General features: G+C 40.6%; 1 protein-coding gene across 1 annotated transcript in view; it reads right to left on the bottom strand.

Moving 5' to 3' along the window:
- Positions 1–914: 914 nt before the first annotated feature.
- Positions 915–18,746, bottom strand: part of iqca1 (IQ motif containing with AAA domain 1) — a 70,926-nt gene continuing 53,094 nt past the window's right edge. The window contains exons 16-20 of the mRNA XM_071530934.1: positions 11,708–11,907; positions 7,097–7,183; positions 4,335–4,512; positions 2,905–3,143; positions 915–1,097 (exon numbers count right to left, since the gene is read on the bottom strand). Of these exons, the coding sequence (XP_071387035.1) occupies positions 915–1,097; positions 2,905–3,143; positions 4,335–4,512; positions 7,097–7,183; positions 11,708–11,907 (887 nt within the window). The remainder of the gene's footprint in view (positions 1,098–2,904; positions 3,144–4,334; positions 4,513–7,096; positions 7,184–11,707; positions 11,908–18,746) is intronic.

The raw sequence follows: 18,746 nt of genomic DNA, 5'->3' as shown, positions 1-18,746 counted from the left end.
ACACACACACACACACTCACACACACACACACACACACACACTCACACACACACACACACACACACACAGCGACCTGGGACAAGGTGCCGTGCTGCAGCCCCTCTGGCTGTAATTGGCAACAATGAAAATTACACAGGCTAATTAGCAGCTCCTTGGCACAGAAAGCCTCTGCCACGCAACTGTGGCTGTGCCAAGGCTGCCAGGGAGAAAGGTAAGGTGTGTGTGTGTGTGTGTGTGTGTGTGTGTGTGTGTGTGTGTGTGTAGCAGCATTAATTCATTTATTCGTCTGTGTTTTTTCGTGGTTAAAGGTACTGGAAGTCTCTCTGTCTCTGTTTGCACGCTCTCGTGGTTCCAGAGATGTTTAATGATGATTTGTCTGAGGATACTGGGGAAGCCCGAAGGCTACACACACACACACACACACACACACGCACACACACACACATACACACTCTCTCTTCTGGAGAAATGATTGAATGAATTGTCACCATGATCTACTATCATGCTGCTTGCTCATTAAGCAGAACGCTGTTGCTGGGTGAAAACTTCGTATCTCCAAAACTTTTCACAAACTAACAACAACAGCCTTGTTTTCAGCTTGACCGCTGTGTATTTTTTCACTTTATCTCAGACTTCAGTTGTGGGATTTTCTCAACCCACAGAGGAGCGTGTAAACATGAAAATCACCAAAATTGGAGTGGAAAAGCAGCACTAATAACTAAAAACGTTACAGTCCAAAAGTTCAGTTCTGATAATCAGGGCTACAGCTTGAAAAAGACAATTTTGCAATCAATAGAATACTAACAAAATAAAAATCTATGACATAATTTCCTCCAAATTCAAACACTAACAGTCCATAGTTCCTTTTACTTTTACAAAATTCGACTTTAAAAATCCACCGGTTTCCGTTCAATCACTTCTTTTTCTTCGTCGTCGTCTTCTTCTTCTTCGTCTTGCCTTTGTCGTCCTTGCTCTTCTTCGGACCTCTGCCCGTGTTGTCCTTGCCCTTCCTCTTCCCCCTCTCCGCTTCTTCTTCTTCCATGGTTTTAGCGGCCCGCGCCTTCCTCTTGCCCAGCGGCGTCTTGCTGTACCACATCTGCAGACACACACACACACACACACACACACACACACACACACACACACACTGCATGAAGGGAGTGTGGAGTTTGAATCTGCAGAGGAAGAGCGCCCTCTGGTGGCTGTTCAGAGGCGATGCTGCCCTACAGAGAGAGAGAGGAACTACTTTCTGTGTGTTTTCAAAGTCAAAAGATCGATTTAACATCACTGGAAATTACACCCATTAATTATACGCTATTAAATAATATACAGTCTACTTCTATAGCAAAGATGCTCTTATTGGGGCAGGAGATAAATTTGAAGACATTTTTCTCTCAGGTCTTTAGTTCTGCAGGACAGAATGATGAATGAGTATCCAGGACTGTGCAGATGATACTGTATTTAACTGGAAGAGGGTTTAAAAGCCCTTATTGGATGTTTTCCTTTTTTTCTCTATTCAACCCTAATCTGTTCCATTCGATTCTACTGTGGTTTGTCTTGTGAAGTCTAGTCTGTAATCATTTGCATGTGCCGATGCTTTTGAAAACTAGGCTACATAAAAATAAAAAACTCATGAAAAATCCCCAAATACCCAATTCTGTCATTCAGAAACATTTTCCCATTCATTCAGAGCAATTCACCATAAATGCAAATTACAAAATATCTGTCCACAGGTGTAGATTACAAATGTATGTTGTAATCTCATTATTACATTATTGATTAAGAATTTTGGATGAGACTTCTTTCCATTAATTTGTTAATTGGATGCTTATGTGGATTGATCCGGGCACGCTGCCAGTTTATATGAGATTTATTCCTCCAAATAAAAGTGCAGTGTGTTGTTAAACGTGATTTCTCTCCTGGTTCATTCTCTCTCTTTTTTTTTTTTTTTTACCTTTTTGCCAATGTTGCTGGATTTAGTGTTCACCAATACAGGCCAAAAAAACCCCCAAAAAATATTGATTTCTAGATTTTTTTTTTTTTTTATCAAAATGAACTTTTTCTCTTTCTGATAAACAGCACATTTCTTTTGATGACTCATCCTGCACTCGGGGGCGGAGACAAAAATTTCATCCAATGAAATTATTCCCCCCCAACCCCGACTATTTTTTCCCAGCATGCAGCTCAGGTCAGCTGCAACATGAACGAAGGAGTGTTTCTAGTTGCTTCACCTAAAACTCTTTTCCCAGACGGGCGACAGAAGCAGAGAGTATCCACAACTACAAGTGCAGACTGCTGTCCATTATTGATCTGAGCGGGTTTGACATTTGACTTCCTCCATATCTCGTTAATATTCAAATAAGCTCCTCCCACTGATGCTTCCCGCCCTAACTTTCTGTTTCATTTGGAAACACGTCAACACACGGAAGCAGATCAGGCTCTCCATGCCACTTCATGGGGTCTTTAAAATCGTCTAGTGTGATCTAGGCCAGTGGTTCTCAACGTGGGGTCCAGGGACCGCCAGGGGTCTTTGAGGGGGTTTCACTGGGTCCCCAGCAAATTGATGAATTGTTAAACTTCAGCATTATTTAGTTTACAAGAAGTTAATACAGTTAGAGAATGTAGAAGAAAGACTGTTTTGATCATAGTGTCTCTGTTATCTCTGTACCTGCAATACAGACAGTCATGGGATTCTGGACAAAATCATATCTGACAATAAAAATATTCTCAGATTTGTGTCAAAGAGACAAAATCTCATCAAATGGGGGTCTAATTAGTGGTCCTTGATATGAAAAAGGTTGAGAATCACTGGTCTAGTGTGATCTAGGCTTCACCCTGACACACTGATTTTTAACTTTGACCCTTCAGACCCGTCAGCTGTGATACGAAGCGTGCTCTCAGACCTTGAAGGCCTCCTCCTCCTCCCTGAACACGGGGTCCAGGCGGGCCAGCGGGGGGACGAACTCGGAGGCGGAGAGGGGCTTGGCGGCGAGCTGGGTCAGCCTGCGGGGGCGGAGCACCGAGCGCACGGCCTGCAGGATGTGACCCTGCGTGTATCCGTCTGTGATCTTAGCCAGGGAGCTGAGGTCCAGACCGGGACCCGGCTCCGCCCCCCCGCCACGCAGCAGCTCCCTCCACAGGACTGCAGGAGACAAACAACAAACAGCCTGCATTATAATATAGCTGATTATAGCTTTATATACCTTCCACACACTGCAGCAGCTGACTTCACTGTCCTGATAGTGGGATCTCTCTCTGTGAAACCCTTTTTTTTCCCCCTAATGAGGTTTTCGTGGGAGTTTTTCCCTGTTTTCTTTAAGGGTCTAAGGTGGAGGGTGTAATTTTCATTTATTGTTTTCACAATGTGGGCGATGTGAAGCCTGTGATTAAGGGCTTTACAAATAAAGGTAACACTTTACAATAAGGGTCACTAAGTTAAGGGTTAGTTAATGCTTAATAAGGGTTGTTAACTGTTTATTAAGGGTTAGTTAATGCTTATTAAGCATTAACTAACCCTTAATTATGTACTATTATGTACTCTATTTCTTAACTCTATTTTTATTATTGTTCAGTGGGTTTTAGGGTTAGGGTTAGCTCATGTTATGCTCATTCTATGTCTATTTTCATGCATGTAATTTCTTTGTTGTAAAGCAGTTTGAGCTGCATTTCTTGTACGAAAGGTGCTATACAAATAAAGTTTATTATTATTATTATTATTATTAATTAACAGTTAACTAATGTGTAATTTACTAATGGTGTTCATGTTAACTAAGGTATTAATTTATACATTATTTAATAGTTTATAAAGATGACTATTAAATTTACTAATTTATTAATGGTGTTAACATGAACACCATTAGTAAATGATTACCAGACACATTAGTTAACTGTTAATTAAGTGCTTAACTAATGTACCCTTATTGTAAAGTGTTACCCAAATAATCTTTACTTAACTTCACTGATTAGCACAACCAGAGATTGTTCACCAATGATTCTATAAACCTTGTGGCACTTACTGTACTGCCATTATTTACCATTTTTAGTAAATATTCAGCAAAAGTCAATATGTCACCAGCATATTTAGAAACAAATTTTGGATGCTGTGTCGTCATTGGAGACACAAATGACATTCTATCATGCTGTCAAATTGCAAAATTTTCATTTACCACCTTTCCTTGTTTGTAATAGACAGAGGTGGAGAGTTAACCATATTTTTCACCAAGTGACGGTTACAAAATGCTGAGGATGTGTCAACTTTTCACAATACACTCGCATTAATACAACATGCATTTAATTTCCTGGTCTGCTAGTACAAAGCAGCTGTCTCTCCTACCCAGCCTGGAGGCGTAGTCCGGTCTGGGGATGAGGACGATCTTCCTGTAGACTTTACAGAAGGGTTTGAGCTCGGCGTCAAACGGCCTGCGGCTCGTTCCCAAGACCAGAACGCGATCCTCCGGCTTCAGGGTCTTCAGAGCCTTGGGCAGGTCCTTCTTCAGCCTCTTGGGCTCCATCTGGAAGAAGAGGGACGGACGGAGAGACCAGGAGAGAGAGAGAGAGGGAGAGTAAAAGAGATTGAAATGGTGAATAATTTACTGCGGTCCTTGCTATAGGCTTTTCTTGAACTACAGAGTGAAGACAGGTCAAAAAAACAACATTTCTGGTGAACTCTACATGTGAAAAGCGCAAGTCTTCCATGAATCAGAGGTAACTCTTGAAAAATTCAAAAGCCATTACATTTTATTGGGTAATTCATTGCTTTCGGCACAAAAGTCTGCCTCAGGGTGCAACAGTTCACGCAATGCTTGACTTGGGCCAATGTGTTCCACCTTAGTCGAGTCCAAGTCATTTTCAAGACCACGTCCACGTCCAAGTTTGACTTAAGACCGGGTCCAAAGGGGGTCGAGATGAGAGTCAAGACTGAGACCAGAGCAAATCCTATTCAAGATCACGACCAAAATAGGCAACAAACAGTGAACATGTCTGTCCAAATGTAAAAAAACTAATTATTTTATGCAGGCGTTGGTAAAAATGTAAAAAATATGGTACCAAAGTATTTAATAAATTATTTCTCACTACTAAGAGACAATCATAGCTACTTTACAAGAGGTAGCTCGACAGACTTCATACCTTTTTGATTCAATAGCCTAATGGGCAAAAACACATTTCTCTACAGTGCAGCAGTACAGTGGAATAATCTGCCCACAAATCTGAAATTGAGTGTTTCACAGAGCATGTTTAAAGTGGCCTTAAAGAAATGGTTACAAAATACCATGTAACATGAGCATGTTGACATAGCTACCCCACCGCCTGCTAGTTATTTATATGTTGATTGTATTGTCTTCGCTTGCTGTCTTGTTGTTTCGCTTTTATCTTGTGTTGTGTTAAGTGTTCTACTGGAGGACCGCAATGGAAATAAGCCTTTGGGTTTTATTGTGCTTGCATCCTCGGTGATTTTTAATGTATGTAATGACTGCAATGCAGTGTTATATGTGTTCTTTAATCATCAGATAATTCATTCAGGTGCTGTTTAGAGGAACAAACTAGTAACACAAAACTTTAGATCCTCAACTTGCTGGTAAAAAGTTGAAATGTAAAAAGTAGAAGCCAAAAAAAAAACCCCCAAAAAACCCCAAGGCACTCTGAAGTCTCAAGTCTCAAGTGAAAAAAGATAAAAGCCTTTATTACATTATGGGCTGCAAGACAATTAAAAATGACATCAGGCTCAAACTCTGCCTTGGTTTTATTTTGTATCACTGCTTTTTTTTACATTTCAACTTTTTACCAGCAAGTGAAGGATCCAAAGTTTTCTGTTATCAGTGATTAAGGAGCTTTGACAGAGCTGAAGACAATTTTTAACTACTTCCTATGTTTGTATTTTTTTTTTTTTTTACCATTTCCTTGCTTCATTTTCTGCAACTGAAATCCCCACTGTGGAGAAAACCTGATTGAGTGAAGTCGCCACAAGAGGGAAGCACAGGCTCAGTCGTAAGCTGTGATCTGACATCATCAGCTGCTCCAGGGATGTGACTGGACACCACAGGGACTTGTGTCAATTCACTTTCCGTTCATTCATTTCAAAATATGAATGAAAATAACAACAATAGAGCTTTCATTCTTACTGGTTTCTTTAGAGATTGGACAGAAGAACGGAAAACTGAATAAATACCATATAAAACCTGCTAGGAACTTCGCAAAACAAACCTCTTTAGAACAAACTCTATGAGGAACCAAAGCAGCATTCTGTTTTCTTAATTTGAACACACTGTAAATGGTGAATGCCTGTATGTAAAGTGATGCAGTCTTCTGTCTACAGACTGAAACTGAAAAAACAATCCTGTACTGAAGAGTTTCACTGAAAAATTTGATCTCCGCCAGTTGAAAAATGCGACATCAACTCTGACAAAAATGATTACTGCGATCAAAGTAAAACTCACTATTGAATATTATCATTATCAGTGATCTTCAGCCCTTGATTAGCAAAATAATATCAGTTTAGTGGATGTATCCATCCTTGTTTTTCTAATATTAAGCAATAAACATCAGCTAACACTATTTTCCCTTCATTTCAAGCCCTTCATTTGCTTAGTGATTAAAGTGATTCTTGATTGTGAATACTGAACATTTGTGTGAAAATATCACCCCAATTAAATCTTTATTTGCAGAAGATCCTCCACCAAAAGATAAGAGTGCTGTTTGACAGCAGATGGAAACAGAAAATTGGATTGAATTGAATCAGAAATGGGATTTTAATGATTTAAGGCAAAGCAGACAGACCAAAAAGTGTTGATGTTGCTTGTATCAAAAGTAATTTTATTGTTTTTCCCAGTAATGAGTAGTGTAACAAACTACTATTTTCAATTTCAGTAATAATATTTGTTATCAATTACCTTAAGTCATGACTTGTTGTCACCCCTTCTGAAAATCAGTTTTATTTGCCTAAACTGAACCGATAACTAACCTTTTCATATGACAAATAGGAGAAAATTGAGAGTCCAATTCATGCTATTGTCACATAATTCATGTCCACAAATCATGTAATCTGCATTTCAGAGTTCATACTTATTTTCCTACATGTTCCATGTGGTCCATCCTCACCTCTTTCTCAGTCTTTGGGACTTTCTTGTAGAAGGTTTTCTCTGCGTCTCCGATCCAGATCACCGACGGCTGCAGCTGGCGAGCCACCTGCCGCAGGAAAACATACCCACACACACACACACACACACACACACACACGTGTCACATGGAGACTCCCACACACACACACAGGGAGACAAATGTACACATAACACCCAGAAACCTGCAGACAGGCCCGGGGCAAAGCATCCCACACACACAGTCCAGAGAGGAAACTTCAAGGGGGAAGCAAGGAAGGGGGTGACAGCTATGTGCAGACGCAAGCAAACTGACACCCACACATCTACCCACACACACACACACACACACACACACACACACACACAGACACGCTGGGTCAACTGGGACATACATTACATTTCAATAAAGCTCCTCAACAACTTATTAACTCCTGCAGCTTGTGATGTAGTTGTTCTGTCTCTTCTTATTTTCATTTTATCCTGAAACTTTTGGCTTCACTTCACCTGACTAGAGAAGTAAAATGCCTCACAGACTAAAACTCTCTATTCAAATTGACAAAGCTTAAAAAATCACTTACTTAAGAGCAGTGTTGGGGAAAGTTACTTTAATTTTCTGTCGATCGACTAATCGGTTCATCGACTAATCGTTTCAGCACTCGTTACCTTACTTTGTCACTTAAAAAGTAACTACTTATGTTACAAAGTTACTCTTTATTAAAAGTAACTTGTTGGAGTTCTTTTGCGTTATTTCAAAAACATGATGCAGCAAAAGACTAAGGAATCCAATCTCATTTATATGAAGCAGAGATTGTGAGATTGTGTTTTGTTAATTGCCGTGTTTTCTGGACAAAATGCTGCAGTATTCTAACTTTTTTCTCCCTTTTTTTTTAATTTACGTGAACAAAAATGAAACAGTATGATAGAAAAACAAAAGTAATGCCATTCTAATTTTAAAAAGTAACCAATAGTGTATTACAATAATTTAAAAACACACATTAACACATTAAGTTACTAGTTACAACAAAAAAGTAATCTGAGTACTCTAAAGTGACCACCAACACTGTATAAGAGCGACAAAAGTATGAAGCAACTGATTATTTGTACTGAACATTTGCAGTCACAAGCAAACCCACAAACATACACACACACACACACACACACACACACACAGAGTCAACTAGGACATTTACATTATAATAAAGCCCTTTAAGTGCTTATTAACCTGACTGGGGAAACAAGCTGCTTCAAAGACGATGATCTTCTGCTCTCAACACCAAACCATTAGTTTCTCAAATGGGACAAAAGTATCCGGCATCCAAGTATCTCTGTAGCAGCAATGTGCAGACAGATAGAAACCAACACCCACACACACCCACACACACACACACACACACACACAGGTCAAATGACACATTTACATTTGAATAAAGCAGCTTAACAACTCATTAACCTGCCTGGAGAAACTAAAAGCTTCAAACACTACAACTCACGATTTGTCACCAAATCCAAACCCTCAGTGACCAAAACAAAATATTTCGATTATTAACAAGAAAAACTACAAATCAATAAGCTAGGCTCTTCTTTGTCTTGTTCTGAAATGAAGTGAAAAATGAACAACCCTTTGAATTACAGTCCATTAATTACAAGTAAGTAATTAATAAGTAATATTCAAGTAAAATAGTTGTAATAATGACTGGTAATTACTGAGTAATGAATAGTAATGAATAGTAGTAATGAAGTTAGTCTCCATCTTTGTCTCTCAGCCTCATCACTGTGGTGTTTCCCAGAGATCACCTGTCAATCAAACAGTGTGGGCGGGGCTTGTATTTTCAGTTGATGCAGTTTGAGTTTCTCTTTTCTTTGTCTGTTCGGCTCATGCTAACTACCCAGTTCTTCTTCTTCTGTTTATTCCAAACAAACCGGAAATATGAAACGCTGTTCATAACAGACAATGGAAAAGCTTTCATCAGCTGGATATAGGTTGAATCACTGTGTTAATCGGCAATAGAGAGGAGGAAAATGGAAATTGAAAATGAAAATGTTGTGGATTATTACTTTAAAAAGGAGAGGGAAGAACTAGGGAGAGATATAGAGAGGAAGAAAGACACATCTCACTATAGTCAACACAAACAACAATAAATAAACAACATGAATGGGCAGCTGCACGACTGTTAAGTGCTTTTAGTTAGAAAGTGAACGTTAGATTCTCTCTATTGTGTTTCAGACAGAAAGTGTTGCCTGCAGTGTTTGTAGCAGAGCCCTTAGCAGGACAGTGGAGTCTGGAGGTTTGTCCCAGCAGCCGGCAGGACGTCCTGTCCCGTCCCGTCCTGTCCCGTCCGGACACGTTTCTTAATCCCACAATGCACTTAGAGAGGTGCTGACAGGCTCGGCACGGGACAATGTGGCCAAAACACGACAGAGTCCGGCCTTGTTTACCTTTAAAACCAACCAGCTGCATGGAGAGGTGAGCGAGCATGACTGATCTGCACACACACACACACACACACACACACAGACACACACACACACACACACACACACAACCCCCCAGTCACCTGCACACACACACAACATCACCTTCAAACCCTAAAACACACAGACACACACACAAGCGTGTTGGTGCACCAATGCACACACACTCACAAACACACATGAATGCACACACACAGACACACACACACATTTTCATACTTTCATACACACAGATAGTCTCTCTCTCTCACACACACACACACAAACACACGCACACACACACACACACACACACACACACACCATACTAGCTATTTTTTTTTCTTTCTCTCGCTTTCTTTCACACACAAACACACACACACACACTCACAACACACACCATGTGTCTCTCTCTCTCACACACACACACACACACACAGTTGACATACACACACACACACACACACACACACACCATACTAGCTATCTCTCTCTCTTTCTCTTGCTCTCTCTCACACACAAACATGCACACCTGCACACACAACACACACTCTCTCTGTTTCTCTCTCTCTCTCTCTCTCCCTCTCTCGCACACACACACACACACACACTCACACACACACACACACAGCTTCCCGGTGAGTCAGTGGGTGAAGAATGGCACAGTGGAGCCGGCAGCAGCGACTGTGTTGACCAGATAGCATCTGATAAACATCCAGTACATCCTGGTCCTTGTCGTGCAGCACTGCTCTGCCCCGCCTGCTCCTCACAGCTCCGCTCTCTGCTGGGCCTCTTCTGATAACATTGTGAAGCTTTTCTACAAGTTTATAAGACAATCTTTGGGTCTTATTCAAAGTCAGGCCGGTTCCAGGAGATTAACACGGAAAGCTGCTGTTTTCCCTGAGCGTTCGACGCCAGGCTGCTGTAAACATGTGAACTGTACAGTCACGTCATGGATGGAGGGACCAAGTGTTGTTGGTGCTTGTACCAACATATGAGGAGTTTTGTTCCAACATCACTACCAGTTTTCCGTTAAAATTCGAGCTGTTTGGAGGATTATATACATGCCGAATTTACCAGAACATCCTACAGATTTGTAGTAAAGTCTCAACTTATATTTTCCGATGAGTTTTTTTGCAGATAAGCAAGGCGAAAACATATTGCCAGATTTTTGACCAGACCTTGGTGTGGCAGGAGGGCCTTCAGCCTCCAGAGGCTTTTTGTATGAAGAGGATTGGCATATCCATTGTAAAAATGAATAAAAAATGGATGCCCCATCATTAGAAAATCGACTGCAATTTTATCTATTTTTATCTAGATTTGATTGAATTAGAAATGACTTGACCCCAAATCTAAGTCTCATTCTAAATTGAAAAATTCACCATTTGAAATGTTGCACCTAATTTTACAAAACTGTTTTCAGCTCAAAATAAAAGCAAAACAGGGTATTTTCTTTTAAAGAGAAGTAACTTAAAGCTCCATATTCTCCACTTTCCAGTTTTTATTTTGTGTCTTGAGGTCCATTCAAAGCTGTGTGTGTGGTGTCATGTACCAAAAACACTCTCTATCCATTTTTACACGTTCATTTTCCAGCATCTCTCTGAGCCTTACCAAGAACAGGCTGTCTCTGTCGCCGTGTCTTTAAGGCTCATTAATATTAACGACCCCTCTGTTCCGATCGGCTAACCGTTTCAAGAGTGAAACCTGAGACGCCGCGGCCCGGCAGCTACAGGTAGGGAAAACTCTCCGGTAATAAACAATGACAACCGCTCAACAGCTTTGAAAAAAACACTTTGTTAGTCTATTATTTCTTACAAAAATGATAATGAGCGAACCTTTGTGACGCCACAAAGTTACAGAAGTCCAAACGGCTCGTTTAGAGGCTCGCTTTTCTAATATGGATTGTGTGGATTTAGTTGGCGACCGTGCGCTTTGATACTTTCACCATGTTTAGATAGACCATCCAACTCCTTTATCATCACAGAGGCAAGGGGAGTCCTGTTTTACACCATATGGGACCTATAAATCTTCTTTGTTTGACAAGATGATAACATCTTCAATCTTCTGTAATGACCCACTTTCCCCTCAGAGATCAATTAATTCATCCCTCTTGCATTTTCTTTCGTTTGTCAAGAATGCACAGTTCCAGTTTCTCACCCACCTTGAACACCATGTGCAGCAGGTACTGCAGCCCGGTGCGACCGGGGTATTTGCCCGTCAGGTTGCCGGGGGAAAGGTTGAAGAGGTTGGCTCCGGTCTCGGTGCAGACGGCGTGGACCAGCATCTTCTTCCCCACACCGGCCGGACCGGCCAGCAGCATCGCCTTCACCACAGGGGCTTTCTCATGGACCGACTGGGATCCTGGAGGCAGATGTAGAGACAACAATCAGCTCTCCTCTTTGTTTAAAGGTGCGCTCAACATCAATAAATCATCACCACATTCATTTTGAGACATTAGTATAATTACTGTAAACAAATGAGACCATCAGTGAGAAGCCTGTCAGCCTCTATCAGCCTCTTTTTCAACAAATTTCAACAAAGGTTTCAACAAAGGTTTCAACAAATGTGACCTTTTCCAGGAGAATGTAACTTGTTTCAGGACATTTTCTTGGTAAAAGTGAAATTGTCTTGGAGAAAGTTTCTTGTTTCCAGATTTTCTTCATTGTTTCATGATGATTTCTTGAAAGAAGAAGTCATATTGGCATGAATCAAGTGGAATTTATGTAAACCAGCAAGATTATCTGCCAGTGCAGTGAGAGAATTTGACTAAAAATATAATGAAATAAGCTTGATAGGTCTGGAGACAAGAGAAAATCACTGGACAACTTGTCATTTTCTGCAGTATAGGAATGTAGAAATAGTAGAAAATGAGCTGGTGGGATTCAGTAGAGATATATGTGGTTGTAGATACATGGATCTTAACCAGTGAATCTCTCTGGACCCCGACAACCACTTCCAGACCTTCTCAGCCTTTGCTTCACCTACACAGTGTTAGAACAAGCATCTCTAGATCCCACCACAGCGACACAATAGCTCCGTAACTTCTGGCCGGGCCGAGCGTCATTGTGCGCTCTGTGATCTTAGCTGTGATTAAGCGGAGGGGCTGGAAGGCCGCCAGGGAGCAGAGCGTGAGAGCGAAGCCCGTCCGCCCGCCCACCTCCACACCCGGGGAACCCAGAGCAGGTGCAGCCCCTCTCCCCAGGAACCCCCTCTGCTCCCTGGGGAAGCGAAGCCAAACACCCCCCCCCCCCCCCCCGCCCCCCTCTTCCATGCAGCCCCGGTGTGGAGGTCATTAAGAGACACAATAGCTGGCAGAGGCTGCGGTCACATTAAAGTTGATGACAGACTGTGTGAGAGTTGAGGGAGGATGTTGGAGGAGCTGATTGCATCTCTGCTACCAGACTTACACTGAAAAACCAGAGTCTCTTTAAGTCTCAGTATGATACAGTCTGTAGCAGAATGTAATTTAATCTACCGCTGAGTCTTGAAATCTCATTTTTCTTTAAAGAAGTGGAAAATCTGCCAGTGGGGGAAAGTCAGATCGTTCTTAAAACACTGATGAGCTCCTGTACAATTATTGTGCTTGGGGAATGAAGTGATTGTGATTGCAGAAACTTCCACTTCCTGAATTACAGTAAGTAAATTGAAAGTAAATAATAATATGATGCTAGAGGAGAAAGACCACTTATTATTAAACTTGTTTCAGGAAAATTCACAAAATAGGTGAAAGGGATTTGGAGACAAGTGAAAGACTGTCACCCCAACGGCTAAAATTTTGCCCTTGCTTTAAGAAAATTAACAATATTTGGACTCGCTAAGATTCAGTATTAGCCTAAAAGACAAACCAACTTGTTTCAAAAATGTTCTTGAATCAAGTGACACTGTTACTAATGAAGTGATCTGACATATTTGAAGATAATGTATCTTGCTTTTGGAAAAGAGAGAAATCATCTCGGCCCATTGGCAGATTTCTCTACTTGTTTTGAGAAAAATAAGATTTTAAGACTGAATACTGAAGACTGGAAAATATACTACACTTCTGGTTCTTATACAGTTAATAAGGAGACTGAATGTATATGATCCTACATCAGTGGTGGACAACCTGGAGTTTGTGGTCTACCAGCTACCTGCAGCATGACATTAGGGTTATTTTGATGCAAACAAAGATAAGCATTGTGGAAAATATACTGATCAAGAGTCTTCCAGTCTTTCTTATCCTTGCATCCAAAAGCTCAATTGATGAAACTTCAGACAAATCCCTCCTCTCTTCAGTTTTTCTTCTATTTTTATTCAGTTTTTCTCTGTCAAAGGAAGTCTGTAGGGGGCAATGCTGTCAACGGCAAAGTGACAGCAGCCACTTGGAATAAGAGCGGTGATAAGAGAGTTTTGTAAAACTAAAGGGAGCAGCAAGACTTCTGGAAACATCTGTAAAGCTTTGAATCTGTCAATAATCACTTAATTTATTGCATTTTCATCTAGATCTCATCCTTCACTGCTGCCATGAGACCTAATCCCCCCTTTACAGACCCATAAAGTTCATCTTATCTTATATTATTATTCACACAGCGACTCTGAATCTCATGAATAATGTGGGAATGTCAAACTGCAGGTAAACACATACACCGAAGGAAGTCTTTACTCTGACGTTTCCTTTCATTTTGATCACTTCCACTACGTATCTCCTGTTAGTGTATAAATACTTGATAATATCCTCTATAGGACAATATTGAGAGTGTAAAGCCTCATGGGAGCAATAACAAGACAAAGACCGCAGTGCGAGTGTCTGAACTGGTGCCAGAGCCTGGTGAGAAACAGCGAGAACGTCCGGGAAAAACAAAAACAATGTCCTATTGTGAATTATCTGAGAAAAGTGCTGATATGAATACACAGCAGCAGGTGTAGAAGCCACATGTCCATTTATTTCCACCTGTATACCAAACCTGGGTCGAATTCTGGTTCAAAATAATCCTTGGCATTTGGAAAAAAGGAAGCCAAGCTCTTCTTTTGTGTGTAAAAGCTAAAAGACCTTTGAACTTTTGCACATAAAAGAAAAAGGCCTTGGTTTCTTTTTTTTTCTTTCATCTTTGACTCCAGTGAGCTTTAATGTTTTGGATGCACTCAGGAATGCTCTCTCAATCTGCAAATCCTTAGTGTTTGTTTTAAACCGCTTGGAGGACCAGATGGGTGGGGTTTACTGCACCAGGGCATTTCGGATTAAATTGAGTAAAACTTTACTGGAAGTGCAGAGTGATGCGTCACAAACAGATTATAAGACAATTAGAAGCAGAGATAAACTTTTGTTGCAATATAATCAGATCAGATAATAATATTAAACTTTATTAATATGGCACTTTTTTAACTGTTACAAAGTGCTTTCCAAAACAGTTAAGATAAATAAATAAATAAATAAATAAATAAATAAATAGTGAATACATAGAACAGAAGACAAGAATAGATTAAAAATGAAACCAGACGTGAAGTAAAGATAAAATAAAATAAAATAAGAAGGTAACACTTAGTTAGTTAATGCTTAACTTAACTTAGTGACCCTTATTGTAAAGTGTTACCAATAAGAATATAAGGAGACAGACTCCATAAATCTTTCGGTATTTTGGGTTTTGCGTATTAAATCACACTCTGATTATAATAATTATCATACACATCCAATGTGCTTATAAAGCCTTATGAACACCGTTTCAAGTTAAGTGTTACCATAAACAGACCGTTCATAATACATTCCTATGTGGCAAACTCCACCCGTCTGAGGTTAACCTCAAGAGGTTAAAACAAACCAAAAATCCTCAGTTTTACTCCTTTATATCTTATATCTCTCCCCATTAAATCCACCTGGTTGCCCACACACAGGCAGGAGATTCAGCTGCTGATTCGGCCTGAATCTTGAAAATCTGTCAGTTGTGGCGGTCTGAAGTCCTGCACACAGCACATTTCTCCAGTATTAATAAGTGTTGATGATGCGGTGACAGGTACTTGGAGTGGACAGGTGTTGATTGGAGAGCGGTGTGTCCACCCACAGAGCTGATGTCACTCCTGGGTGGCGGCTCAGAGTGTTTAATTCTCTCTGATGGGTGCGGACTGACAGAGAAAGGCCTAGTGTTGGTTTTTAACTTTTGAGAGTTTTCCTCTGCATGCTGCCACACACACACACACACACACACACACACACACACGAATATCGCTCACTGTATACACTCAGACATACTGACACTAAGCCTCATTTATCATCTTTCAGTAGTATCACAGAACAGTGGTTCTCAATGTGGGGTCTGGGGACCACCTTGAGGGGGTTCCAGGGGGTCCCCAGCAAATTGATGAATTGTTAGATTTCACCATTATTTTATTTACAAGAAGTTAACACAATTAGAGAAGAATGACTATCTCTCTACCTACAATACAGATATGTAAATCTAACATGTAAATCTGGACAAAATCATATGTAACAATAAAAATATTCTCAGATTTGGGTCCGAGACACAAAATCTCATCAAATGGGGGTCCGTGGCCCTAATGTGGACTAAACTAGGGGTCCTTGATGTGAAAAAGGTTGAGAATCACTGTCATAGAATAGAATAGAATGGAACAGAATAGAATAAACAGAATTGTCCCACCAAGGCAGGAAAATAGTTTTTGGTCTCACTAATTTGTGATGATATGTTGAGTTTTGGGATATCATGACACACGATTCTGCAGTCTAAACTAACATTACCATTCGGTTCAATGGGATGAACATGAATTTATTTAACGTGATTTTGCGTACCAGTACATTAGCCGTATCGTGATATATATCAATAGTGAAAACGATTTTTATGATTATGATGATCATGACATGGATTTCAACCATATCGCCCAGCCCTAACTGACACACACACACACACACACACACACACACACACACACACACACACACACACACACAATCCGAATCCTACTTTTTCCTGTACTTGAGTAATTTCGGGTATTTGAGTATTCACCCCTCCTCATACTTGACTATTCTGTTATTTTAGGGTCAGGGTTAGTTGATAGGAGCTTAGGAGGAACCTTCCCCATGCCTTGGATGAATAATGGTCCATCAGTTATTTTGCAAGAGCCACACCAAAATGAGTCATCTATTATTTTTTGGGCTGAAGAAAGATGAAACGAGTGTAAAATCTTAATGACTTTTGCCTGGGAGTAACCGTTACTGAAGAGTACGTTTCCAGAAAAGTCCTCTAACCTTTGGTATCCATACTTGAAGAGTTTTGTGTAAAAAATTAGATCCACCATTTGAAAAAGTAGAAACATACGCTTTCAAAATTATTGCTGGCATGAAAGTAAAGCACATTATGGGGTTCTTGTTGAAGTTATGAGTCATCTTTAGACATCTTTGCTTACAAATAATTCTGTTTTTGATAGTAGAAACATCTGCGTTTTTGAAAAATACTGACTGATGAATTTCAGGCAGCAACATTTTTCCAAAATAGACACAGTATATAGAAGTTTAGAATGAAACTTTCCACTTTTTGGAGTGAAACACTGTATTTCAGCACTGTTGCAGCCTGCAGTAGCAGCGATACCCAACACTACTCCAGTTCATTCAGCGAAAATGAGAGTGTTAAGCACTGCCAGGGTCACATACAGTTTAAAAGGCTACACACACCTCACACACACACACACACACACACACACACACACACACACACACAACACACTGTGGATGAAATATTGATGTGTGACTCTAAGGTTTCTGCTGTGTGTCAGCGGCTCTCGGTGCGACCGGCAGGTCAGCAGGAGGGCGGCGCAGTGTGTTGGTGCAGGATGCTTCTGTTAGTTTGGCTGCCATCTACACCAGAGTCAGGCTCAGTTCACAGTTAATTCACTCAGTTCAGGAAGTGGATTTACCTCCAAATTCAAAAGCTGAACATCTTTTGCCAGAAATACAGCCTCCTATATCCAATCTGTAATGAGTTTTTTGATAATGAAGGCTCTATATGGTTGTTAGGTGCATTGCAGTTTCATTTTGAAGTAAACTGCCAACCTAGAACATATAGCTAACTATATCAGAAATAGTTATTTATAAGACAAGGAGATGAGAGTAATAGAGCTATAAATGGCATTTATGCCAGTGGAAAGTCAATGTGTGTGTAGCTTGTGTAGGTGGAGGTCTGTGTGTGTGTTCGCATGCATAGTGTTTGGCAGCCATATTGGAGGTCCTCAGCTCTGAGAACAGCTTACTACTTTAAACATAAACATAAAACTTGTCCGTCTCAACAGAATTGAACAGACGGTTAATTTCTGTCTGTTTCTGACTGAACTGATCATTTCATCACTGATCCATCTGATTGATTTAGTGTTTAAATAGGACTAGCTAACAGTGTGTTCAGGTTAACTGAGCTGACTCTTCTCAAGCTACAACTCTTCATGTTTTGGAGTAGAGACTAGGGCTAAAGACGAGACAGTTTACTGTGTCACAGTAACCTACATTTGGAAACAAATCCACCTTATCACACTATTCACTTTTACTCAGAACGTTACTGAATGGATCTACAGCCACACTACAAATGAAGCATCGTGTTAGTTCAGGCAGAACACTGAAGTCGTGCACGCTATCAGCTGATTGGCTACCAGTTGTCCAATCCAAGCTGACTCTCATCACCAATCACATTCAAACAACATGAGGCGGTCTTTATAATCTGCCAGCTCACACTGCCGTTCATTCATGCCGCTGCTGTGTTGAGTCAATGCAAATTCCCTCCACCACCCCGACCTCCTCCTGTATTATCTGCTCTCAGGATGCTGGTGCAAGCTATCTCTATCTTTTATGTTGGTTCATATTATTATGATACGTCTTCTATGACTTGGGGGGTTTATTGTGCTCCCCGCAGAATCTCTTGCATGCTGCTTGGATTCATTGGGGAGCATCCTCAAGAGCAGAGCCTTTTCCACCAAATATAACTGTATAACCATTAGTGCTGTAATGGTCCAGTCTCCTTTGACGTGTCAAGTGTCTCTGACTGAACAAGCTGTTTCAGCTGGCTCTCTGTTTCTAGCCTGGTTATAGATTTATAGACATTATTTGCGTACAGCCAGTTCTCCACTGGCACCAGCTAGACTGATAGAAGATTTGTGACACAACCACAAAGCCTCTATAGCCTATCTTTAGAGATGAGAATGAATTCAGTCATGGTAAACATACAGACAGACAT

Source organism: Centroberyx affinis, unplaced genomic scaffold, assembly GCF_046629955.1.
Source record: "Centroberyx affinis isolate AG114_WGS23_722 - 3 ecotype Tasmania unplaced genomic scaffold, CSIRO-AGI_Caff_v1 ptg002000l_1, whole genome shotgun sequence".
In the NCBI taxonomy this organism is placed as follows: domain Eukaryota; kingdom Metazoa; phylum Chordata; class Actinopteri; order Beryciformes; family Berycidae; genus Centroberyx; species Centroberyx affinis.
Note: the sequence above shows the minus strand (reverse complement) of the source record. Positions and strands in the feature narration are given on the sequence as shown.